General features: G+C 53.7%; 1 protein-coding gene across 1 annotated transcript; it reads left to right on the plus strand.

The window, feature by feature from the left end:
* The first annotated feature begins 1,057 nt into the window (after positions 1 to 1,057).
* LOC144734794 (uncharacterized) lies at positions 1,058 to 26,176 on the plus strand. Its single transcript, XM_078617176.1, has 3 exons — positions 1,058 to 1,147; positions 23,741 to 24,473; positions 26,060 to 26,176. The coding sequence occupies exons 2-3, from the start codon at positions 23,787 to 23,789 to the stop codon at positions 26,174 to 26,176; spliced, it is 804 nt and encodes a 267-aa protein (XP_078473302.1). The 5' UTR covers positions 1,058 to 1,147; positions 23,741 to 23,786.
* Positions 26,177 to 26,426: the final 250 nt, after the last annotated feature.

Consider the following 26,426-nt stretch of genomic DNA (forward strand, 5'->3'; position numbering starts at 1 on the left):
GGTTCCTAATATTCGCTGTCACCGCTGTTGGCCGGGTTTGCAGCAGGTTAACCACGACAATGCCGCTCTCACACACGTACAATAACAGCAACAGGTGACGTCACCTCGGCGATTGTGCCAGGCTATGTGCACGTTAAGGCCACGTGAAGTGTCGAACGCCCGCTGGCAGGAGGTCACGGGACAGACCCCAGGTGCGCACGCGCACACACGTGCACGCGCACACGTGTGTGTGCACACACGCACAATGATAAGGATCCCCCGTAGAGCCTTAGCAGACTTTTTGGGGCAAGTGCTATTAGCGAGCACCTATAAAAGCGGGCACGCACCCACACACGCACGTGCACACACACACGTACGCGCACACACACGCACACACGCGCACACACGTGTACACACACGTGCGCGCACACACACGCGCACACACGCACACACGTGTACACACACACACGTGTGTACACACACGTGCGCGCACACACGCGCACACACGTGTACACACACGTGCACACACACGTGCGCGCACACACGCGCACACACGTGTACACACACGTGCACACACACGTGCGCGCACACACGCGCACACACGTGTACAGACACGTGCACACACACGTGCGCGCACACACGCGCACACACGTGTACACACATGTGTACACACACACACGGGGCAGCTTCCTTCGCGCAGGAATGCGAGTTGCTGCTGCTGCATGCGGGGCGTTCCCACTTGGCGACACGCGCGGTGATTAATGCGAAGCGAACCCCCCTAAAAAATATATAGCGGAGGGAGGGAGGGAGTAAGGGAGGGGAGAGGGAGGGAGGAGGGAGGGAGGGAGCAAGGGGAAGGGAGGGGAAGGGTAGGGAACGAACGAGCGAGCGAGCGTGCGTGCGTCAAATTTCCCGTCCTCCCAGTCCGGACCTCGCGGTCGGCCCCGATCGTCCGTCTCACATAATCGGGTGCCACCACGGTCACGGCCGCCGTGTTTTGTTTGCTTGGCCGGCTGGCAGGCACAGCGGGTGGGCGGGCGGGCGGACTGGGGGGGGTGGTCACCCCGACTCTGTTGTAGAGGAAGCGATGTGGCGGAGACCGCGGTGGGGGGACGTTGAGACGACGCGGTTTGACGCGGCAACGATGAAGAGGAGAGCTGCCGGCCAGGTTTGTCTGCATGCATCACCACCATTCTTGTATCACCTCGGGGGCTGTTAAGTCATCTGAGCGGTGGATTAGTCGTGAGCACCGGAGTAGCGTATTAGGTACATGCGCTAAAATTAAAGGTCAGTGGGTTTTTTTTTATTTTGCTCAAATGGGCAACAGTTAGGCATTGGTCAGCTCCTTTCTACAGCGCTGTGCCGGTGGCGGAACTTCCATATTCCTATGTTGGGGAAAGTTAAACAATAGGATAAGCACTTTTCACCTTCTGACAAAGTGGTACTCGTTTTATCGACCCCAAAGAGATGATTGTGATGATGGGCTAAGTCAGGATTTGAACTTGGAAGCTACCCATTGCAAGCCGCCCGCTCTGCCGTCGAATCACCTGACAAGTGTCGTCGGTCCTCAAATCTCTCACATCACCCTCCCTCCTCCTCCCCACCACCTTCCCACGTTCTTAGAACATTGCTCACTTTAGGACAACGCATTCACTCGTGGCGTTGTGGGCGGTTGGGCCCTGCGCGCAGCATCCGTGACGAGTAGCCACAGCTGGCAGTGAGAGGTATTCTGGACGCGGTGTGCCGTGTGCGGAAATAGTGTTTCCAGGCCATCAACCCGGATAGATCCAGATTAAGTGAAACCCTATGTACAGTGATTTGTCATTAAACTGCTGGACTAGTGTATTTAGTTCTGGGGTTTGTATCCGTTGTGAATCTGTTGCCTCGCTAGTGTCTTTGATTTTATTTCTGCAGTGTCTGGCTACTGCTGCTGCTGATGATGATAATAATCGGCAACATCCATTCTCTATCCACTGTTGGATGGAGGCATCCTCATGCCGTTGCCATCTGCCACGGTCCTATGAGTGCACACGCGAATTGCAAGACGCGTTTTTGAACACGATTTATTTAAGTTCAGTGGCTCCGGTTACATGTATTGCTACTGCTGTGTCGCCGTTGTTTATTCGTCGCGGCTGAACGCCCTTGGATTTTATTTTTCTGTCAGTTGTTCGCGTAATGAACGTTGAGATTGCACAACAATCAGCAGACATGCAGACAGACAGACCATGCATACGGTCCAACACTTGTGCCGCTTGAATTGTACACCTCTTCAAAATGTGGCCGCATCACAAGACACCGTACATACACAGAGGCAGTTAGTAGGTCATAGGTAGAGTAGCAACATTAGAGGTCTTGAGCATGGACTTGAAGGCCACATAGCACTCCACGACACCATGCCAGTAAAACCAAAAACCTTAACATTAAAACTAAGGGGCAAACAACCCCCTTACACGGACGGGGAAAATAAACGTGGCTTTCAGACGAGCCCTACAAAACCTCGACTGACGGAGCGTCCACAACGTACCGGGAAGGGGGGGGGCAGACGTTCCACAAACGTAGCGCCCGGCTCCTGAAAGCTCGATCACCACCCACTGAACGCAGACGCGTTTGTCCTCGCTTCCACTCAGGATTCTGATGGATCAAAGTTGCCGGACAGCGAGGAGGAGGCGGGGGGAGAAGCGGTTTCAGCAGATCACCCGAGACTAAGCGAACGGTCACGTGCACCGGGCAATGTGTCAGAAATTTGCCGCGCGGGTTGTACACACGACGATCCGTGTCAGTATGCGGCGTCTAACGATGATGTCAGCGCCGGGAGGGCTTAAATCCATCACCGGATATTTGTCGGGCCGCTGGTAGACCGGGGGTAGGTGGCGCGTGACCAGTCGCGGTAGTGGACACGGCCAGCGAGATGTATACTGGAGGTTGTGTGCCGGGTGCTTTGGGTGCGTATACAAGCTGTATTCGCGCGCGTGTGTGTGTGTAACTCTTTGTGGCTTATTCAGTGTGTAAATAATGTGTGTGTGTGTGTACAGCGTGTGTATGTGTGCAATTGCCTACCTGTAGGGGTGAACCTCCTGTGTTTGTCTCTGGAGCGTGCGTGTGTGGGGTCACCTATATGCATGTCTATGCATTTGTCTGTGTAAAGTGTGTCTGCGTGTCGAATCGTCTCCCTGTGGGTTAACCTTTTTGTTGTTAGTTTGTTGTCCTTCCCCCGCACCTCCGATGAGTACGGTTGGCTACGTACGGTGCGAAAGAAGTTCAACTATACGTACATTAATAGCCTGTGTACGTACGTACGTGTGTGTCTTTGTCTTCGGGGAGCGGTAGTGTAGCGGTTAGCGCGCTGCGCTATGAACCCGGCGACATTGGTTCGATTCCCGCTCACGGCCAACACCAGTGACGATTATCTGAACCGGTCCCGGGTCTCCCCTAGGTAGACGCAGCCTCAAATAAGTACCTGGTGTGGTGTGTAAACATCGTCACCAGGGAGACAAAGGCGGTCGGGCGTGGTGCTGGCCACCCACCCCCTCGTGTACCGTTCTGGCCTTCATAGGTGCTCGCTAACAGCACTTGCCCCTACAGTCTGTTAAGGCTATATGGGTGATCTTTGTCTTCGAACGTGTGTGCATCGTGCACACGTGGCTCACGGGACACACGCAGAGGCGCGCGCGCGCACACGGGAGTCGCATTCCGAGCGGCCGTTGCGGCTCTCTCGCGATCCCAACCCCAGCGGGCGGACTCCTGCGGCACTGGGGGAGATTTTGGCAACCGACCTCCCCCCCTGCCCCCCCACCTATCCGACCCCCCCCCCTATCCGACCCCCCCCTATCCGACCCCCCCCCCCTATCCGACTCCCCCCCCCCCTGCCCCTCCCCCGCCTCCCCCGCAAACTCCGAGCGCCGCCACGAGGGCCCGCTGCGTGCGCTTGGCTCCATTGCAGGTGGCGCTGGCAGCGGCGATCACCCCCCTCCCTCCCTCCCCCTACGACTCCCCCACCACCCACCGACCCCACCTCCCCCCCCACCACCCACCGACCCCACCTCCCCCCCCACGCCCTCAATCATGGTCGGCCTCGTTAGCCGCACCTGCCCCACATCACCAGGGTGCAGCGGCACACCTGCGGATGAATACCTGCCTGCTTGCCTGCACAGATCGACAGCACCCCCCCCCACCCAACATCTCTGCATGGAATTCTCAGCTGTATCGTTAACGTCAGAGTCGCAGTGATCTCTGCTGCTCCCCCCCAGCAGCTCCCCACGCCCACACGAAATCATCGTCATCGCCATCATCGTCGTCGTCGTCATCGTCTTTTATTATGAACACCGTGCCTCTCCGTGCGGTCTACCCCCACCCGACCTCGTCCCGTAATGTCGGTCTCAATTCTTCTCGCACCACCTCACTCCTCCTCCTGCTCAATCACCGCAGCATCCACCTCCCACCATCACCTCCTCCTCCTGCTCCATCACCGCTGCCTCCACCTCCCTCCATCACCTCCTCCTCGTGGCCTCTCCACCATGGGCGCCTCGTGAGCTAACGGCGGTACACGCGGCAGGTCAAGGCCACGACTCCCGCAAGGGAGGAAGCTTTCAGAGCCGGCATCGCACAGCTGTGGACCCCCGCCGTTAGGGCACTTACCGGGAATGGCTGCGGCGACCTACGCACGATTGCATCGGGTGGCAGTGCCAGTTGTGGCAATAGAACAACGGAAGATTGTTATGGTAACTCTCGTTGGCGAAGATTCGCCTAACGTTGCCCTGATGTGCCCACTTACCCGCAGCTGGCAAGCAGGCTGAGTACAGCTTTGAAATAAGAAGGCGACAAGAGACAGTTGATAAGACGCAACTCGGAGAGCGTTATCTCTGCAACATTGTTTTATGATCTTTGTTTTAGCACTCACGAAAAGCTGATTTAAATTTTGTTTGAAAGTGTCCACTTAATTTGAGGCCACACTTTTGGCCACGTTAGACAGAGAGGGCTCAGTGAGCGTTCGTGCGTGTGAGTTCGATTCCCGGCCATGGCTATCAAGAGTGGCAAGTGATATCAGAGCATGTCCTGGGCCTCCCCACGGTCTACGTAGCCTCAAATGAGTACCTGGTGCAGTGAGTGCCGCTGAGCGTGGTGCCAGTCACGCCAAGCCCTCGTGTAGCCATTTCCGCCTTAAAAGGCGCTCGCTAACAGCTCTTGCCCCGGCAGTCTCCCCAGGCTACCAGGGGAAGGGGATCCTTGTGAATTTAACCAACAATTTCCATCGGCTTTAAGGATTTACCCAGAATCAATTGTCCTTGTCGAGAAAATACTTCTGCGAAACCCTCTGAAATTTCAAATGGCAACAAAAAATGTAAAGTTAACGAAAAAAAATATTTCAAATCGCTGGGTCCTCACGCAGTTTCACTTTCACTCGCGCAACAAATTCCGGGCGTACCCCCCCCCTCCCACCATTGCCCCCCACCCACCCACCCCCCCCCCGTGTGAAGCTGACGGCCGTTGCCAACAAGTGGGCCAGCCAAAGCACTTGGCCACACCAGCTGGTTTTTTAGTCATCGCCCACAAATATTTAAAAAAAGGTAATAAAAGCGTAATTTAATTTTGGTTCGCCCATAAAGGGCGTACTCACAGAGGCAGCCGTTGCGATGGAGTAAAATCATGGTGGGGGAGGCGGTGGAGGGAGGTTAGGGTGAGGGGCGAGTGATGGGGGGGGTGGAGGTTCATCTGTCCCCGTCTCGCCTCGGCTGTGCTAGGGGTGCTGGCATGAATCCCCCCATTCAGGAGGACGAGGAGGTTGGAGGTTTACTTTGGCGATAGTTGAACGCCGTGAGGAGCCCTGTGCCAGGCCGAATTTCTCACCGAAATACTTTCCGTGTGGACGGTGTACGCGCGTAGGCGGCACACGACCCCGGTAGAAACAGCCCAAGAGGTCTACTGCATGCCGGGTGCCTGCTGCGACCTTCAGGGAAAGCCTGACCCAGTGGTCGTTCGACCACACTTCACCACTTTTGTCAGAAGGGCTGCAACGTATCGTCAAGTTAGCAGTAGTTAGGTAGTTAGTTAGCTGTAGTTAGTTAGCAGTAGTTAGCTGTAGTTAGTTAGCTGTAGTTAGTTAGCTGTAGTTAGGTAGTTAGTTAGCTGTAGTTAGTTAGCTGTAGTTAGGTAGTTAGTTAGCTGTAGTTAGTTAGCTGTAGTTAGCGGGATTATCGGTAGGAGAGTTCGCTGTAGTTAGGTAGGGATGGTGGGAGATAGTGGGGGTTGGTGGGGAGCGGTGGTGATGTGGTTCGCGCACTGCGCTACGAGTTCCATTCCCGCTCACGGCCAACATCAGTGATGAATATCTGAATCGGTTCTGGGCCTCTCCTAGGTCGACTCAGCCTCAAATGAGTATCTGCTGCGATGTGTAAACATCGCCACGAGGGAGACAAAGGCGGCCGGGCGTGGTGTTGGCCACCCCAACTCCTGCGTGTGCCGTGCCGGCCTTCATAGGTGCTCGCTAACAGCACTTGCCCCAACAGTCTGTTACAGGCTATGCGGAGTATTTTTGTCTTTGGGATTGGTGGGTGCCGTGGTGGTGTTTGTGGTCGTTGGGGGGGGGGAGAGAGACAGTGGCGTTACTGCCATGCACCATAAACAGTCATAAAACATTTACCTACAACACATTACTCTGCGCCTGGTAGCAGCCGGCGACGCTACTTATAATGTAAACACACGGGCGCGCACACCGAGGCAGAGATGAGGAACGTGCGGATCCAAGAACAAGATCGGCACATTGTATTGGAATATCACTCTCGTGACGAACGCCAGTCCACGATGGGGATATTGTACGTGCGGTCACAACGGCGAAGCTCCGTGTGGTTACTCCAGCTTCGCGTTCTGAGCTCTCCGTGCCACCCAATCATCTCAGCCAAGCCACCTTCATATACAAGTGTTACAAAAAGTAACGCGCTCACTGACACGCGTTACACATCTGTCAATTGTTAAAAACACGTGGAAATCCACCCCACCGTGGGTCCGCTGGGAATTCGCGTGGACCAGGCGCTGTTCTCATGAGCACATCCGGCCGCAGCGAACGTTCGAAAGCGAGGAGAGAACGGCTCGTGGGAGAATGCGTCCCGAGTCCGTGCAAGCAAAGAAAAAAATTGGACCTTTAAAAAAGAAAAGCCAAAGCCGAGCGGTAAATAAAGCGGCGGCGGCGAAGCGTTTTGGAGGGCGGTGGTGCAGGGTTAGCCCACAGCTGCTGGCTAGAGTTCTGCCCGTGCGCCTTTTTAAAGAATCTCTCCTCCCGGGAGAGCCTCTCCTCTTTCCACGTTGATCCGGGGAGCCACCGCACGCATACCCACCCACAAAGACAAATATCCCCCGTATAGCCTTAATAGACTGTTGGGGCAAGTGCTGTTAGCGAGCACCTATACAGGCCGGGCACGGCACACGTGGGGGTGGGTGGCCAGCACCACGCCCGACCGCCTTTGTCTCGCCAGTGGCGATGCTTACACAACGCACCAGCTACTAATTTGAGGGCTGAGTCGACCTAGGGGAGGCCCGTGACCAGTTCAGATAATCGTCACTCGTGGTTGTCCGTGAGCGGGAATCGAACTCGTGTCGCCAGGTTCGTAGCGCAGCAGCGCGCTAACCGCTACACTAGCGCTCCCCACACCCACACACACGCACGCATACCCACCCACGCACACACGCACGCACGCCCATGCGTGGGGCGTGCCATCACCGCAGGCTACATTTCCACTCGTTGGCGCGGTTGGCTACACACGGTGCGAAAGAAGTTCAACGTACATGTCCGTACGAGTCGGTGCGCCAGGAATCTGAACACTTCCCGCACTCAGCTCAGGACGCACCACATCCAGTGTGCCTCTTGCGATGGCCGTGGCCGCTAGTCGTCACGTGACAACTTATTACACGCTTGCGTTTAACTTACTCTGTCTGTTGTTGTTGATGTTGTTTTTGTCGTTGTTGTTGTTGTATCCTCAAATCTTGTAACTCAATTTTAACCCACTTCCCAATGTCGTATCGACTGCAAACTTGGTATACTTATGACATACTGATGGAAATACTATGTTCTATCATAGAAAATTGAAAAATATATATTTTTAAACATTATTTTGTATGTTATGTTTCCGCTTGGGTCTAATTGTCCACGGTCAATTAACGTTGGCTGTAAATCACCACGGTCCCTTATGTTATGGCAAGCTTCGGGACCGCTTCCTGAAGTCGTGTAGATTTGCCATTACTAGTACATTTCATAAAAGCGTGTTTTTAAAAAAGTTGTTTTAAATATTACTAATTTATTTGGCGATCTGTGAGAAGGAAAGTGTCCGCTCCTGGCACGCGACATTTGTCACGTGCCCACCACCGCAGATTCCCACTGGCGACCCAGAAAATATTCGGTGGGGAAATTAAGCCCTGTCCAGCGTCACCCCCACGCGTGCGACATCGTCACACCGTCATAATCATCATCATCAGCATCAGCACACAGTCATCAGCACACAGTCATCAGCAACACTGTCAGTAGCGTCGTAGTCGCTCGGGAGATGGAGACGTTCGCTCCTTCGATAGCACGTTGCCGTCGTCTGACGCCGTCGATGTTTATTTTAAGCGGATTCTAACACGTTCCGCACGTGACGAGGAGATCGTGAGAGAGGGGTGTATTTTTGGGTTTTAAATAAAATAATGAAAAGACGGGCAAGGGGCAGTCCTTTTTGCACGGGAATGGAAAACATTAGACGGTTTAGTTCAGCAGCCCAGGAGATGTCTGGGAACCAATGTTTTTTTAGTTTTCTCCAGCAGGATTTGTGTAAACAGTTGAATTAGCCCGTTAAAGGTTACAATGGAATACACATTGCATTTATATGCTAGCCACACGTGACTGCCCCTCGCGATCCTGTACAAAAACGTGAAGAATTATTACGTAATTTTTAGAGAGGAAGACACGGGCAGTCATAGTCAGGGGCCAAGAGGCAGGACTTATGCCTAACCCTGAACAGGAGCGAGGAGTCGACAGCACGAACTGCTGGTGGAATGCAGTTCCAGGCCTTGGGTGCAGTAGATGAGAATCAGCGACATGCCACTGAGTGAAACTTGACTGTGCGGAGGATTCGACAGAAAGCCTTGGTTGCTGGAAAGGAGAGTGCATGGACGAAAGTAATGTGAGATGCGATGGGAGACAGGAGACTAGAGTGAGATGAGAGGGGAGAGGTGGGAGAGTGTGTGGAGGGGAGTGGAGTGAGATGAGAGGTAGGAGAGTACGTAGAGGGGAGTAGAGTGAGATGAGAGGGGAGAGGAGAGGTAGGAGAGTGCGTAGAGGGGAGTGGAGTGAGATGAGAGGGGAGAGGTGGGAGAGTACGTAGAGGGAGTAGAGTGAGATGAGAGGGGAGAGGTGGGAGAGTGCGTGGAGGGGAGTAGAGTGAGATGAGAGGTGGGAGAGTGCGTGGAGGGGAGTAGAGTGAGATGAGAGGGGATAGGTGAGAGAGTGGGTGGAGGGGAGTAGAGTGAGATGAGAGGGGAGAGGTAGGAGAGTGCGTGGTGGGAGAGTGCGTGGAGGGGAGTAGAGTGAGATGAGAGGGGAGAGGTAGGAGAGTGCGTGGTGGGGAGTGGAGTGAGTTGAGAGGGGAGAGGTGGGAGAGTGCGTGGAGGGGAGTGGAGTGAGATGAGAGGTAGGAGAGTGTGTGGAGGGGAGTGGAGTGAGATGAGAAGGGAGAGGTGGGAGAGTGCGTGGAGGGGAGTAGAGTGAGATGAGAGGGGAGAGGTAGGAGAGTGCGTGGTGGGGAGTGGAGTGAGATGAGAGTGGAGAGGTGGGAGAGTGCGTGGAGGGGAGTGGAGTGAGATGAGAGGTAGGAGAGTGTGTGGAGGGGAGTGGAGTGAGATGAGAAGGGAGAGGTGGGAGAGTGCGTGGAGGGGAGTAGATTGAGATGAGAGGGGAGAGGTAGGAGAGTGCGTGGAGGGGAGTTGAGTGAGATGAGAGGGGAGAGGTAGGAGAGTGCGTGGAGGGGAGTTGAGTGAGATGAGAGGGGAGAGGTCGGAGAGTGCTTGGAGGGGAGTGGAGTGAGGTGAGAGGTGGGAGAGTGCGTGGATGGGAGTAGAGTGAGATTAAATGAGAGGGAAGAGGTCGGAGAGTGCGTTGAGGGGAATGGAGTGAGATAAGCGGGGAGGGGAAGGCAGAGGCGAGTCCATGGAGAATCTTCAATACCACGAGTGCGATCTTGAAATGGATCCGGGATTTGGTTTGGGAACCAGAGGGGTTTGGAGCGCTGGTGGGGGGGGGAGGGTCTCGTGTCCGGGCTCGAGTGATGAGTCCGGCTGCGCCAGCGGCCACGGCGCCCTCCCCCACCAAACAATTGTTTTCGTCATTTTTTAACCTTTAACACACAAAAATGTCACCTCCTTCGTTTCGTCACGTGCTGTGCCACGCGGCGAATCGCCCGACTGCGTTGCATCTCCGAAGCTAAGCAGCAACGAGCCTGGATACGTTTTGACATTTCAAGTTGATTGTGCTTCACCGGCTGGTGAGAATTCAAGAGACGTGGATGAGTCTTGTTGGCAACCGTGACTCGGGGCAGGCTCTCACCTGAACCAGGTGAGTGCCTGCCCCGATCCAGGTGAGTGCCTGGATAGGTGAGAGCCTGAGCGAGGTGAGAGCCTGGATGGGTGAGAGCTTGGGCCAGAAGAGAGCCCGAACTAGGTGTGAGCCTTGAGGTATATATTGAAGGTAGATGGATGCTGCTACTCCTGCTGCTGCTGCTGCTCCAGCGTGTGTGTGCGGCGGGGAGAGAATTCCACACGGCAGCTGCTTTCGGTGCAGCTACGGATAAAGGACGCTCCGCCAGCAACGTGCTGCTGGTGTGTGCATCGTAGTAATAATAATAATAACCGCGGCACCCTCTTTGGAGGCGGTGGCGCAGTGGGTTAGCGCATTGCGCTACCAACCCGGCCACTCGGGTTCGATTCCCGCTCACGGCCAACACCAGTGACGACTACCTGAACCGGTCCTGGGCCTCCCCTAGGTTGACTCAGCCTCTGATGAGCACGAGGAAATTGTAGATTCCGCTTCGCTTCCCCCACTGCTCCGGCCCGCGTGGGGGGGGGGGCCCTCCCCCCCCCTCTTCGCCGCGCTTCAATTATGCAGCGCCGTGGTCACTTGTGCGGTGTTCGCGATCAACGCACTTAACAGCTGGCACCGCCGAGGAAGTGCATTATGCAGGTTAATAAACATCCTGCGGTGTCGCCCCCAGCCATTTAAGCGCATTTATTGTTCGTAGGCTTCATCTCGAACGCACGCGAGCGCGTGTGTGTCTGTGTGCGTGCATTGTGTGTGTGTGGGGAGCGGTGGTGTAGCGGTGAGCGCGCTGCGCTAAGAACCCGGCCACCCGGGTTCGATACCCTCTCACGGACAACACCAGTGACGAATATCTGAACCAGTCCTGGGCCTCCCCTAGGTCGACTCGGCCTTAAATGAGAACCTGTTGCGGTGTGTAAACATCGCCACTGGGGAGACAAAGGCGGCTGGGAGTGGTGTTGGCCACCCACCCCCTCGTGTGCCGTGCCCGCCTTCATAGGTGCTCGCTAACAGCACTTGCCCCAACAGCCTGTTTAGGCTGTACGGGGGATCATTGTCTTTGTACGCATGTGTGCAACGACACGGTGAGCGGTGGGAGAGCGGTTAGCGCAAACTCGGCGACGAACCCGGCTGAGTCGACCGCAGCTCGAGTCCCGCTGTCATCGGCAAAAACGGTGCCGAATATTTGCACCGGTCCCGGGCCCTCCCCTAGGTCGACTCGGCCTCAAACGAGTGCTTTGGCTCGCGGTGTGTAAACATCAGCACCGGGGAGAGAAGGTCAAGCCAGGGTGTGGTGTTGGCTACCCATCGCCTTCGTGTGCCGTGCCGACCTTCACCGGTGCTACTCGCTAACGGCACTTGCCCCAACAGTCCCCTAAAGGCTGTACGAGGTGTTTGTGTGGTTGTGTTGTTGTGCCAAACAACAACAGCAGCAGCAGCAACAACGTAACATTATCTTCATCCGGGCGCGAAGAGGTGAGCGAAGTAATGGGGGCAAATTGAGGAGATGAGACGTGGGCAGAGTGGGGGGAGCAGATGAGAGGAGATGGGAGGGGGGAGTGGAAAGGAGAGCGGCGCGTGTGTGCGGATGGATGTGTGGGTGGGGAGTGAGGTGAGCGCGAGAGATCGGAGAGGAAAAGAGAGAGGGACGGGGGCGGAGGCGGTAGGAGAAAGTGAAAGCTGAAAAGGCCGCAGAGTGAGAGAGGAAAGAGAGTGTAAAGGTGTCAGTTTTTGTACCAGTTGAAAGGGTAAAAACCTATCACTATATTTTGCCACTGGTAAAGGAGGTCTCATAGTGAAAAAGAGGAAATTAGAGAGAGAGAGAGTGTAAGTGAGAAATAGAGTGTGTAAGAGGGAGAGAGGGGGGGGGACTTGCTCCTGGGTGCGATGCTGAGTCCCACTGCTGCTCTGGAGCGAGACATTCCCTCTTTAAAGTTCCATCGCTGCTTCGTGGCGGAAAAAAACGAGCGATTTTTTTCAATGCCCCGTTTTCTCCAAAGCCAGCGGTTGAAACGATTACTATTTAATGCGTATACAGTCAAGTAGTAATAATAATAATTCAACATAATAATACAAATATGTTAAGAGCATGGCCGAGCCCTTTGTAGACTTCGTAGCGCTTACATTGGGAGATCTACAACGCCGATGTGTTTATTTATTTTTACACGAAGACTGAAGCGCTGAAGAAGTAATAAATAAATGATATCCCCCCCCGCCCCCCCAAAAAATATATAACAGGATTTATTTTTTACACAGTATATTGATTTTTACACGAAAACAGAAGGGCTGCAGAAATAATAAATAGATTACATTCCCCCCCACCCCCCCCCCCGCTAAAAATATATAAAACAGTTTTTCTTTTTTACACAGTTTATTTAATCGAAAATGCACCGCGGTATTTCGCTGCGAGTTTCCCAGAGGCTAGCCCCGCTCTTTGGGGCGATGCTCTTCGCTAGACCGCTGCTGAAAAATGCGACAGGTACGACGCCCGTGTCTCCCTCCGTCTCCCGCTCTCTCTCTCTTTCTGCTCGGTCTTGGGTTTATCGCCTTCTGTAATCATCATCATCAGCAGCAATGCTCAATCCACTGCTGAATGAAGGCCATTTCTCTCACACCCCGCGATGTTCATAATCCACCTATGTAACACCTTCACGCGAGCGCCAAATCGCATCGCTCGTTCTGCTCACTGGACGTGCTCGCGTGCGCGCTTCCCTCCTTTGGCTGCCACTCCGTCATCGGTCTCGACCCACCGGCCATCGTCCCTTCCGGCTACGTGTCCTGCCCCAGCTGCCACTTACATTCCCCCCCCCCCCCAACTCAACAGGAAGCGGAGAGCCAGGCGACGGCACCTTTAAGGATGCTCAAGGCTGCGGGCGTTGATTGCCAGTCTCAAACAGCCAAACGAATACCCCCCCTCCCCTTTCTGATTCTTACGGATCATTGTCAATGCTCGACAAATCAAAGAGTCACATTTAGGAGCCTAAGGATGTTCTGTTATTTCCCCTAAAAAACTCAAGTCAGCTTGGAGAGCATATCGGCCGTGTGCGCAACATCTTTCGAAATACACAACCATCTGTTGTTGTTGTTGTTGCTGTTCGTGGTTGTGACATGTAGCACACACAGCATCGGTACTTTCGCAAACAAAAACAACAACAAATAGAATCGGGTGTTTGTATTTATTGGAACACGTTCATTTTAGAGAACGGAAATTACGGATCTGGCTAGAGGTTTCGGTTGATTGCGCAACACTCCCGAGAGCGCGCGCGCGAGAGGGAGAGCGCGAGGGCGAGAGAGATAAAGAGAGAGAGCGAGGGAGAGAGGGAGAGAGTGTGAAAGAGAGATGAAGAGAGGGGGAGAGAGCGAGAGAGAGAGAGAGATGGAGCGCGCACCCGATATAATCGCTCAGAGGCAAACGGCGCCGCCGCCGCCGCCGCGCCACGCGTGACATCCTCCATCCCCGGCATCCGTCCGCATCCCTCGACAAGGGTCCCGAGTCCTTATCGACCGCGGCCACGACGCGGTGCGAACGCGAGCAGAAGGCCACGGAGGCTGCTGCTGCTGATGATGCTGACGATGAAAGTGTATTGTATTCGTACGTGGAGACGCACAGTGGAAGGTTGTTTTTACACCGCTGTGCATACTCTGTATCTGATTCGAGCAATCGATAGGGCGCTGTGGCACGCGCGCGCGCCGCACACGTTGATCCGGCGTATCGGAGGGGAGGCGAAATGCCGGCGGATAAACTCTGGACGTTCTCAAGCCCACGCTGGGATGCGCGGTGACCAGAAGATGTGACGGGTACACAGCGAGAGGGCTTCCTGACGACTGGACAATCTGTGCCCAGGACATTTTGAGCAATCCTCTCGTGTAACATGCCTCTGGTGGGTTCTCCGATTTTGATCCACCGCACGTTTCAACGACTCCTTTCCTTGCATGGAATTGGCCGAGCATTCCAATGCAGGGCCTTCGTGAAAAGAGTCCGAGATAGTGGCAGGGTTTTTTTTTTGGTCTTAAAAATAATTATAATACCTCATTTTCATACACTTCAAAGTGTTTTCTTTTTTCAATAATCCATAAATTATTAATTATGGTAATTTACAGCAGCTTTGTCAATCCTCTGCTGGATGATAGACGTTGTACCCTCTAAGTGTGGAATTCACCGAACTCCTCTTCCCTCAGTCATTTTACCAATTGCCACGATTCGGAGTCACGATTCGATTTTTTTTTAAATCCCTTTTGTTTAACCTCTTTTACCATCTCGATTCCATTGCTTTTCTTTTTCACCTTCTTGTTTGTACTATTCGGTGTCTGCTCCGTTAACCTACGTGCAACGGGCCAGGGCACAGGGCACAGACCGAGAGGCAGACCTAGGTATGCTCGAGAAATATGTGGCCAGAAGTGTTGAACCAGGATTTGACTGTGGGTGGAGTGGACGTGGAGATGATGGCCCCGGACGGTAACGATGATGGCCCCGGGACGGTAATGAGTGAGTTGAGAGAGAGAGAGAGCGGAAACCAGGAAGGCAAAACCGATCACACGAGTGGGAAATGTTCCTGCAGTAGGGAGCCCCGTGGAGGAGGAGGAGGAGGAGGCAGAATTTTAAGGACCGTTGTGGAATAATTGACATGGAGAGACGATGGCCCGCAAGACAGGAATTAGTGAGTTGAGAGAGGCACGCAGGATGACGGGAACCACGCGTCACGAATGCGACCCACAGATCCGATTATTTATAGGCGGCACCTCCACGGTGACCCCCCCCCTCCCTTCACACCCACGTGTGGGAGCTATACGTCAAATAAAAAAATTGCAACACCCAGCGGATCCTTTTAAAGACGACGACGTCTCCTTTAAATAGCGCGGTGAGGTCACGTGTTCAGTGCCGACGCGCCCGTGGTGGCAGCCCGCGCTCGGGAGGCTCGGAATTCCTCCTCCTGAGGATTGGAACTCCCCCCCCCGCCCCCACATAGCCCCCCAACCTCCACCGTGGTGAAGCCCACACGACTCCGTGAGCCCCCCCCCCCCCCAATGATGCTCGTCACCCTCTATAATTCACCTTGGACCCCTGAATTTTTAAATCTCCCTGTGCAATTGCTATTAGACCCCCCCCCCAACTCATATCCTACCAGCCCACCCCCCCACTCCTATGTCTCCGTTGCTATCCGCCCCACCACCCCCCGCCCCACAGGTCTCCAATGTAAAAAAGAGACGTATGGCCTCAATGGGATCTCACTTTCTGGTGAAACGAAGTTGATTCACGACGAGCAGATTTAGTTGCGGAGCGGCGGTGCCGCGGTTGCTGGCGCAGTGGGGTTCAGTGCCCTGCGGTCTGAACAACCCGGGCCAACCTGAGTTGCATTCCTGGCCACGGTCAACATCCGTGGCGAGTGATATCTGCACCAGTCCCAGCCACAGCTACCCCAACCCCTTCCCCGCCGCGCCCCTCCCCCTTCACCAGCCTGCACTGGCCTGCGTGGTGAAGTATGGTCAAACGTCGCTGAGACTTGCACGGAAAAACCCGTTGCAAACAAATCGCGTACTGTGCATACATAGGGGGAGGGACTCCCATTGATTGGAATTGACCGGTGATGTCGGCTTTGAGGGAAGGTGGGTGGGTGTGTGTGAGCGGGTGGGTGGGAGAAGGGTTGATGTTAGGTTGGAATGGATGGGGGGTGTGGTGGTGGTGGTGGGGAGAGGTTACAAGGATTCGCATTCCACATTTCTGTCGCGAAAACGCAGCTGCTAGAACCATTCGGGCGAGCAAAAGGCAACAACAAGAAGCGAGAAACATTTTAATGCCCAAGGACTGAGACGTCGGCTCGAGGGTCGGCGAGGGACACCCCCTCGGGGTGGCCCTTGGCAGGTCGGCCCTGGCCCACTTAATCACCCCAGGTGCGTGACGATGACGAGCGCCTTTGTGTTTAAGGAGCGGAGGGTGGGGGGTGGGGGGATGGGGGTGGGGCCATGCGGCCACGCGCCGTCAGCTCGGCAAGGCGCGTGGCGGCTCGATTACGGGACACACCGGGAAGTAAGACGCACCTCAAGCTTGTGCCCCGTATCGACAACAAGTTGCACAAATCTCGTCTCAAAAGACAAAGAGCCCCTCCCCCCACGTATGGCTTTAACAGACTATTGGGATAAGTACACCTATGAAGGCCGGCACGGCACAAGATGGGGTGGGTTGGCTAGCACAACGCCCGGCCGCCTTTGTCTCCCCAGTGACGACGTTTTCGCATAGCACCAGGTATTCGTTTGAGGCTAAGTCGACCTAGGGGAGGCCCAGAGAACTGGTTCAGATGCTCGTCACAGCTGTTGGTGACCGTGAGCGAGAATCGACATCGGCTGTTGCGCACCTACCAAATTAGAATACGCACCCCCAACATGTTTTATTTAAATACGGTGGGGGGGTGGGGGGGTAGGTGTGGTGGTGGGAAGAGAATGCGTCACACTCCGTAGAATACAACATCAATAACAGCGCAGTTTAAAGACCCGGGACATTAGAGACGCATCGTGATGAGTCCCACACGCGGAGGAGGAGGCGGTCAGCGTGGGAGGGGAGAGAGAGAGAGATCTCATCAGGGCACTAATTGGACTGATAATTAAAACTCAACACATTTGTCAACAGCGTTGCCGTAGCAAGGAAAACAATCGATAGGAGGCGATGGGCAATTCTGCATCGAGGGGTTGATAGAGAATTCCTCACTTGCCAATCCAACAAAATAAAATAAAAACTCTCAATTCTCGTATTTCTCTCGCCACGCAGCAACAAGTGCACGTTTTTGCTCGTAAAAATACTTTTCACGCTTCCCGTCAGCCTCATAACCCCCACCCCCCTCCGGGAGTTCCATCAACAGCATTGACTCAATAACAAAGGTCAGTCCTAAATCCCAGACAGCTGCATCATGGGGGGTGGTTGGGGGTCGAGTGCGGGGGAGGACGATCATTCATGGGGACCGAACTCATACCAGCTGACTGAAATTCATAAATAATGAGACAAGCAACGTCCTGTTCGTAAAAAAAAAATTCATGTTTTTTTTCTTTCTTTTTAACACATCTCATCAGCCGCACGGTCTTCTGGGAGTGATTGGGTTTTTTCGTTCTTCCCAGCACCCATTGGTTTAACACGTAGGCTTTTGCGACCAATATTATTCATAATACACGTTTTTGGGTTAGATTGCGTTATTTATAAATGTGTCGTAACCCTCCACCACCCGACACGGCCAATCAGTAAAAAAAAGTGGCACGTTGACAAAAGACAAAATAGTTCACTACTTTAGCCCACCGGTGTGTTGAAGAGTGAATCCACAACAATTTTTGAGTAGTACGACGTTTTGCTGGTAATTAGATCCATCATCATCGGGCAATTGTTTTAATGCCGAGCAAAAGAAAACCCACTCTGGACCGGTTTCGATATTTATGCGTCTTATCGGCGGAGTGGGGCTTGCTTCAACAAATGCAGGTGAACTGCCTGCCAAGATATCTGTAGGCGAGGGTGCTCCCTGTCAGATACATCACGGGGGTTGGCTGGAGATGGCTGGTGGGGTAGGGGGTGCATTTCTACTCCAGCCCTCCGCGCTCTCAGTGCTGGAGGCCGCTTCACCGCTGTGAGCACAAAAGACAAAGGTGCCCCGCGTAGCCTTAACAGACTGTTGGGGCAAGTGCCATTCGCGAGCAAGGGCACCCACGCTTCCACCCGCTCTGACTCTCGCATGCGTGCATGTTATTCTTCAAATGCAACGATTCAACTTAATTAGGGTGAACAGCTCTCGTGTGTTTGGCGGATGAAAAACAACAACGGCAAACCACAACAATTAGCAAGGAAAACAACGACAACAACAACAAACAGCTCCACGCTCGCACGCTCCTGAGCGCGATAATCGGACCCGCACAGGAGCGAGAGAGCGAGCGAGCAAGGCGAGTGAGCCTCCGTGTAGCTGTTCGGGCGAGTTAAGGAGGGCCGCATGACGCCCGCTGTCTGGGGCGACCTCGTCGCGATGCCACCTCTTCTCCTGGCTCGCGTGGCACGACGCGCTGGGTTATGTCTCTGACTCCACCGCCGCCGCCGCCGACGACAATTTCCGCTGCCGAAGCTTTTCGGGTGTGAAGTTTGACAACGTCGGCTCTCGCGACCAATGTCATCCATAATATAGTTTTTTTTTTGGGTTAGATCGCGTACATTTTACACAATATAAGTTATTTGGGTTAGATCACGTAAACAACGAGGGTTACGCGATCTAACCTAAAAATATATATATTATGGGGGGTGGGGGGGGTGGTGAAGTTCGCGCAGGCTGCGGCGTGGATACCGTGCAGGAGAAATTCAGAGCGTTCGCTGGGAACGTTGGAGCGACGTCGCGGCAGCAGAACACACTGAAACGCATCTTCAAACAAATCCCTTACGGATACCATGTGTTGACTGGGGTGTGTGAACACGTGATCTGTCTGTGCATTGTGGCCTTCGTGACCCTCGTTGCTTATTGATTAGGGGGGGGGGGCATACCAAAAATGTTGAGAACCACCGCTCTACGCGAATATTTACTCGGCCACCTCTGAATGAATATTTAACTTTTGTCATTTTGTAAGCGCGTAAGAATCTATTAGCGGTGTCAATGAGTCGGTCACAAGCAACACGTCATGCATTGGGAATAATTGAATTTTACACGCATCACTCCATTCATGCATCTTATACGACTACGAATTGATTTCCATTGTCAAGTGCAGTGTTGCGTGGATTTTTCCACAGCCAAACCCACGAGAGACGGTGACGGCTTGGGGAGGTCTTTACCCAGCAGTGGATTGACCATGGCTCACGATGATGATGATCACTTGAGCAACCTCTTAGGAACGGCACCCTGAGCTGGTGCGAGGGCTTCGGCTGAGAATGCCGAAATCATCACGCGTCGTTCGTAAACACTGCCTCAAACGAGAAACGTAATATCTGTGCATGTGCTGTTCCAGCAGACACTCCGACGGGGGCAGGGTCAGGCTTGTGAAATATTTGTCTCTCATCCGCGGTTGGTCGTCCTTCTAAATTATCGTCAGTCACACGCACGCGCACACACCGCCGCTCGCTTGCTTTGCGAACGCTTCGGCGATCGAGCACTACGAAGTGCAACGCGCTGTACGATTTGATGTCACGTGGCGGGCGGCGTGTACACGTGGACAGGGCGCTGCGCGGAGGTGAGTGGCCACGCTTCTTGTGTGGAGAGCGAGGGGGGGGGGCAAGACACTCGTCGGCAGCGGAAAACCGGGAGAGGTCTTCCGACAAATGGCAAGGCGAATATAATATTAATGCAATTATATAAATATATAATGGTATAAATGAACATTTGGAAGGTCTTGCGACAAATAACACGGGGGATTAAATATAAATGAACTCTCTTTCGGTTTTTTTTGCCGAGTGGCCTACTTTCCCCGCTCAAGTTGGAGCTTTCCATTGAAAACTATTTTACGATCATGATTTTTTTTCTAGCTAAGGCCCCACTGAGCTATGTAGCTCTTTTTTCAGAAGCGCCCTGGCCACAGCTAAGGCCCCACTGAGCTATGTAGCTCTTTTTTCAGAGGCGCCCTGCCCACAAATGATCGCTCAACGAAGTGGCTCATCGCGTGGAAATCTACAGCAACCAAATGCTCGAAACGCACGTTTCTAAATGTGGAGGGAAATACCGGAGGACCCGGATAAACATCCACGCGAACACGGGGAGAGAGAGAGAAACATGCAAACTACAAATATACAGCAGCAGGCGTCATGGGTGAGATCGAACACACGACCTCCTGCATAGGGGCCGTCCATAAATGATGTCACGCGATTTTGGACGATTTTTGACCCCCCCCCCCTCGTCACACGGCGTCACAAAAAGTCAGACCATATTCCCATAGAAAATAAAACAGGCTTCAAATCGCTTTAAACTATTGTCATTGTAGTGCGTATTTAATGTGGCGCTGCACTCTGATGTTGTACGAGAAAACAGTTATTAAACAGTCTATTTAATTAAGTGGAACGTGTTGTCTATATTTATTTAAAGTTGCGCATTTTGATGTGACGTCACATTTCTCAAACCCCCCCCCCCCCTCGTCACACATCGTCACACATCGTCACAAATGTCTGACCCCCCCCCCCCCTAGGTGCGTGACGTCATTTATGGACGGCCCCATACCAGGCGAGGGAGTTAATATCTCGCCACCACGGCGCCCCCTTACTAGTCGACTTGATGTTAAGAAGAATAAAAAATCACTGCGCGGTGGCTGAAAAGCCCCGAGATGAGTTTATAACCGCGTATCGAGTTTGAGAAGCCCTTCGATGGCGAGATGGTGTTATATTTGTGGGGCAACGGTTGGCGATGTGAGTGATGGAATGCACTTCGCAGAGACACTCAGACACACACACTCGCACAGAGACCAACCGACCCGCACAGAGACCCAGACACTTGCACAGATATCCATAGGCTCGCATGGAGACCTACAGACAGACACACACGCACAGACTCGCATAGAGACCCGTCCACCCACACATAGACTCAATAGACTCGCACAGAGACTCATACATAGAACCACACAGAGGACCCGTAGACTAAAACAAGGGACCCAGAGACTCGCACAGAGATTCCATAGACTCACATAGAGACCGACACACACGCACAGACTCGCATAGAGACCCGTCCACCCACCCATAGACTCGCACAGAGATTCCATAGACTCATGCAAGAGACCCATAGGCTCACGATGAGACCCCGTACTTGACTGTATACAATGCAACGCGAGATGTGTAGTTATAGGGACGTTGAAGCCAGATAGTTGCTTGATTGGATTGTGGACCTTACTTCTCGACATCCATTGCTCGTCAAGGTCACGTGGGGCGGACCCTTGGCTCCCGGGCCCCCACTCATTTCCCCGCGCATCGGCGCTTCCGTTTCTCGCTGCTGGGAGTGGTGGTGGGGGGTGGGGGATGGAGGGGGGGGTGTTAGGGGGATTTATTTATGCCTTTTGGTTCGTGCAACAGAAGAAGCTGAATAATTTGATTCCGTGCCATTTGTGGAGCAAGAAGTCCAATGAATCGCAAAGCGAATACGGGGACTCCACTATTTACGAACGAGTTAGGTTCCTAGAGGTCTGTTCGCAAGTCGAACTTTACTCTCATCCATTCCAAGCGTGTTGTACGGCATATGCACTAAACAGGGGGCGAATGGCTTTAAAAGGTGTGTCATCTGCCGTAGATGTAGATGCCACTGGTTTTTCACGTTATGTAGATGTAGATGCCACTGGTTCTTCATGTTCTGCAGATGTAGATGCTACTGGTTCTTCATGTTCTGCAGATGTAGATGCCACCGGTTCTTCATGTTCTGCAGATGTAGATGCCACCTATTCTTTACGTTCTGCAGATGTAGATGCATTGGTTATTCATGTTTTGCAGATGTAGATGCCACTGGTTATTCACTTTCTGCAGATGTAGATGCCACCGGTTCTTCATGTTCTGCAGATGTAGATGCCACCGATTCTTTACGTTCTGCAGATGTAGATGCCACTGGTTCTTCACGTTCTGCAGGTGTAGATGCCACCGCCGCCGTCTATTGCGCGACGGTTGAACTTACGACTCTCGGTTCAAACAGGCAACTGGACGTAGGGACATGTTTGTTCGTATCTCAGAAAGTTTGTGAGTCGAATGTGCGTAAGTAGAGGAGTCTCTGTCCAGGGTTTGGTGCAATTCACGTTTTAGGCTTTGTTACTCAAACGCGCGCGGTTTGTTTGTTTGGAAAAAATCAAGAGGACGGATCGAATGCGCAGTGTGGCTGCGAAACCGCGTGCGCCCTGCGCGCCCGCGAGGTAGAAACGCCGCCGTCTCTGCGCTTCCGTGCAAATGCATTTGAGACGCAGCGGGTCCTCGGGTTAAGTCGGAAGAAGCCACGTGCGATCGATTTCATCCAGTCACGGACAGTTAACAATTGGGCACAAACTATAAGCGTGTTATCCATAATCGAGGTATTTTTTTCATGGCTTAGATCGCGTAAATGTGAACGTGGTGTTAAACCTGCCACCGCAAGTGTGTTAATCACGGCACACGTTACCGACCAGTGGCCGCCCATTAAATATGTCTACGTAACTCAGCTCAAGCCTGCCGTTAGCCACGGGGCCCCCGAGTGGCCACCCCCACTCTGAATCCCTCCCCTGCCACCTGTAGATCTCTAGCTCGCGATCTAACTCAGCTCAAGCCTGCCGTAAACCACGTGGCCCCCATGCCGAACACCTCCGCTCTCCCCGCCGTCCCCTGTGAAGTCAAAACCGTGGCTCCGTGCAGCAGCAACGGCAGCAGCAGCAGCGGTGTCGAGGCCATCTTCCTCCTCTCTCCCTCTCTCATCATTTGTCCGGGCCCTTCCTCTCATTTGCCATTCACTTCTCTCTTCCCTTTCCCGTTGCTTTCTCTTTTTCCCATGCACTACGTATGCATGTCGGTGCGTTGAACTTCTGTCGCACCGTACGTAAGCAAGTTCGACAAAGCTAAACATAAAAAAGCAGTTTTAAAGAAATTAGTTTTAGTCTAGATGATTTAAAAGAGCATAGTCCTCGTGGATTATTTATATCGGAAGGAATAGCATTCCAGACAGCCGCAGAAGCGCATCTGAAAGTGCGCGATGCTGTGACCGTCTTTGTTCGATGGCCAGCCAAAAGCCGCCGCTTGACGAGATGAGCAAAAGGTATTGTGGTTCAGTTGTGACAAGCAATCCTTGACTCGACTCCCCGCGGTGCGTGCCATGGGTACCACAGGTGGCTGGAAGAACAAATCCTTCTTGGGAAAAACAGCAATTTACACAACCAAGACGAGCAATTTAATTTGAGTAAGCCCGGTTATGAATCAGCCAAGATGGGGCAATGAGATCAGCTCACGCATGACCTCGTGGGACAGTGGGGAGTGGCGAAAGCAAAGTGGCCGCTTCATCCAGCCCTGGATAGAGCACGCCCCATGACGATGATTATATGCTGAATGTTGCATTTGAGCTGTTGGAGCGCATTAGGGACTTTACAGGGCAGACGGAAAAAAATATATAAATGAACGAGACAAAAATAACTTTCTTTCATCAATTTATGAACCACCCCCCCCCCCCCCCAATTTTGGTGGCAATTCATCAAATCGCTTGCGGTGGGGGTGAATTATTCATTGCATGCCTAATTAATGCTGTTGCTTGTGTGCCCCCCTCCCTCTGCCCCCCCCCCCCCCAGCGCGCTAGTGGAGCGTAGCTGGCGCGCAGGCCATGTGCACCTCGTCATGCTCCGCCGCGTCAAGCGTAGGGCGCCGTCGCCACCTTCCCCGAGCCGGGCCAACCCTGCCACGGCCGTCGCCACGCACGCCGCCACCTCGGCCGCCGTCTCCGATCCCGCGCCCCGCCCTCCGGTGCCAACCTCCTCCTCCTCGTCGTCCTCCTCGTCGTCGTCCTCCTGCTCCTCGTCGTCGTTATCGTCGTCGTCGTCCGGCGAGGCCCGGCCCGCGGGCTGCCGGACGCGCAAGCTCGGCGTCTACTCGCGCTCGTCCACGCCGCGCGACTCGCTCGAGAACGGCGTGACGGCGCCGACGGCGACCGCGCCAACGGCGCCGCGGCACGGCGGCGGCGTCGACGCCGGCGATCAGAGAGACTCCGGTGTGTTCTGCCGCTCCGAGCTAGACCGCGGCAGCGGCGGTGGCAACGGCGGCAACGTTGGTGGCGGCGGTGGCTCCCGCCGATCGTCGTTCGAGCCGGCCAATCCGGCGGCGTCGTCCTGGCTGTGGGGCAACGGCAGCGTCCGCGGGGACGGGGTCGCCACCGGCGGCGCCGCCCTCGCGGACGGTCCCCGGGCCGTCGGCGCCCCGCGACGGCCCGGCGCGGCGACGGACGCCGAGGCGAGACCGCTGCTGGCATCGCAGCGGCACGCGACCCACGGAGCGAGCGCCGACCTCGGGGCATCGCTTGTCTTGCAGGTGCTCTTCGCGCGTCCGTTTGCCTGCGGCCTCGTGCACTTGCTTTGTTTCGCAGTACAGAGCGATCGTTTTGAAGGATGCCTCCCCCCCCACTCCCAGCGAGAATCGACGTAAATGATCAGCGGACGGCACATTGATCTGCCGAATGTTTGAGCAAACTGCCTCTCCACCAATAGGTTACGTTTATTCTGTTTAGCCAGGTGACATTGGCAAGAGTGACCTGGGGGGGTGGGGGGGGATCACCAAAAAGACAAAAGCAAGAGCATAAACACTAAGCTAGGCCCATCGTATCAAAGAACTTTCACCGGAAAACACCCTGGGCAATAGCTGGTTGATGAGTCACCTCGATAAAACAGCACGAAACTAAAACAAAATTGCGACAAAACACGTGAAACGTTTATTTATATTTTGGTCCGTGCCGTGCTGACGATGCTCATCCCCTTCGCAGACAGATCGGCAACCTGCTTGCTCCGCTGCCTCCAACCACTTAAAAAAAACTCACTCTGCCCTATTGTGAAGATTCATCATTCGTAACAAATACGGGCATTATTATTATAAACAACATCATCATCATTATCTGAAGAAAATGAGTATTACGTTCAGACAGACACAACTCCCAGGCGTGCCCATAGAACAGCATTCTTGTTATTTGTCCAAACTGGAATGTGTTGCTAATTAATTTTTCGAAGCCAAATTTCATCCGCTCAACACACTTTGACAGGCGTCCAGAGTCCCGGAGTTGAACCCAGGGTCTCAGCAGCGCCGTCTCGGTGCCCTCTGACCCCTGCACCCTGAGCCGCTCAGCCACCTCGAGCACAAATGACATTTAGAAATTCTGAATGAAGAGTTTGGCATTTGGCTATTCTAGATAACACAGCCGTAGGCTTGGAGGGTGCTTGTGTTGTTGTGTCTGTGTGTGTGGGGAGCAGTAGTGCAGTGGTTAGCGCGCTGCGCTACGAACCTGGCGACCAGGGTTCGATTTTCGCTCACGGTCAACACCGGTGACGATTATCTGAACCGGTCTTGCGCCTACCCTACATCGACTCAGCCTCAAATGAGTACCTGGAGTGGTGTGTAAACATCGCTACCGTGAAGAGAAAGGTTCGCCGGGCGTGGTGTTGGCCACCCACCTCCTCGTGTGCCGTGCCGGCCTTTATCGCTTACCCGCGAACAGAACTTGCCCCAACAGTCTGTTCAGGTTTGAAGCTTTCGTGACTGCAATGATTCATATTCTTAGGTTTTTTCGGTAAAGTCACGTAGGTAAAACATTAAAATTAATAAAAGTGGCTGTGACGGTTCCACCTGAAGACGGAAGCTTGTGTTGCCTCCGAAACGTCGTGATTTTTATTTTATTTTACTTTTATTAATTTTAATGTTTTACCTACGTGACTTTACCGAAAAAAACTGAAGAATATAATAGTCTCTTCAGGCTGTACGTGTGATCTTTCTCTTTGGGAGGGGAGGGAGGGGGGGGTGTGAACGGGTGCTGAGTTTCATAACCAGAGAGGGGGGTAGGGGTTGGTAGGGGAGGGGGGATGCATTCATCCGAGCCCGTACCGAGGCTCCCGGGCTCGCGTGCGGCACAGAAAGTGGCTGGGCTGGCAGTCGTCAACGTTGCCGTGGTGATAGAAAGCCAGCCGCTCTCCATCACTCCGTCTCGCTCGTGTCCTCCGCTCCATGTCTCTCACGCCTCGCATTCATAGCGGTTAATTATTTATTTACGTACCTGCGTCGCCGTGGTGACGACGATTTTGAAATTAAGTCACAAACAGACGGTGGGATAGGGGGCAATTAAGCGTGGAGGCTGTTGAAATGAAAATAGGGGTGGCGTCGCACTTGAGCCGGCGATGGGAAATTAATTTTAGGCGCATTCAAAAGGCGCGTGCGTGCGCGTGCGTGCGCGTGCGCGCGCGTGCGCGTGCGTGCGCGTGCGTGTGCGTGCGCGTGCGTGTG

Source organism: Lampetra planeri, chromosome 3, assembly GCF_965212315.1.
Source record: "Lampetra planeri chromosome 3, kcLamPlan1.2.h2, whole genome shotgun sequence".
NCBI lineage: Eukaryota > Metazoa > Chordata > Hyperoartia > Petromyzontiformes > Petromyzontidae > Lampetra > Lampetra planeri.

What these genes read in the sequence shown, in the direction of transcription:
- LOC144734794 (XM_078617176.1), top strand. Translation starts at nt 23,787, where the DNA reads ATGCTCCGCCGCGTCAAGCGTAGGGCGCCGTCGCCACCTTCCCCGAGC. An exon ending in GGGCATCGCTTGTCTTGCAG is followed by an intron (nt 24,474 to 26,059) that starts GTGCTCTTCGCG and finishes CGTGCGGCACAG; the next exon opens with AAAGTGGCTGGGCTGGCAGT.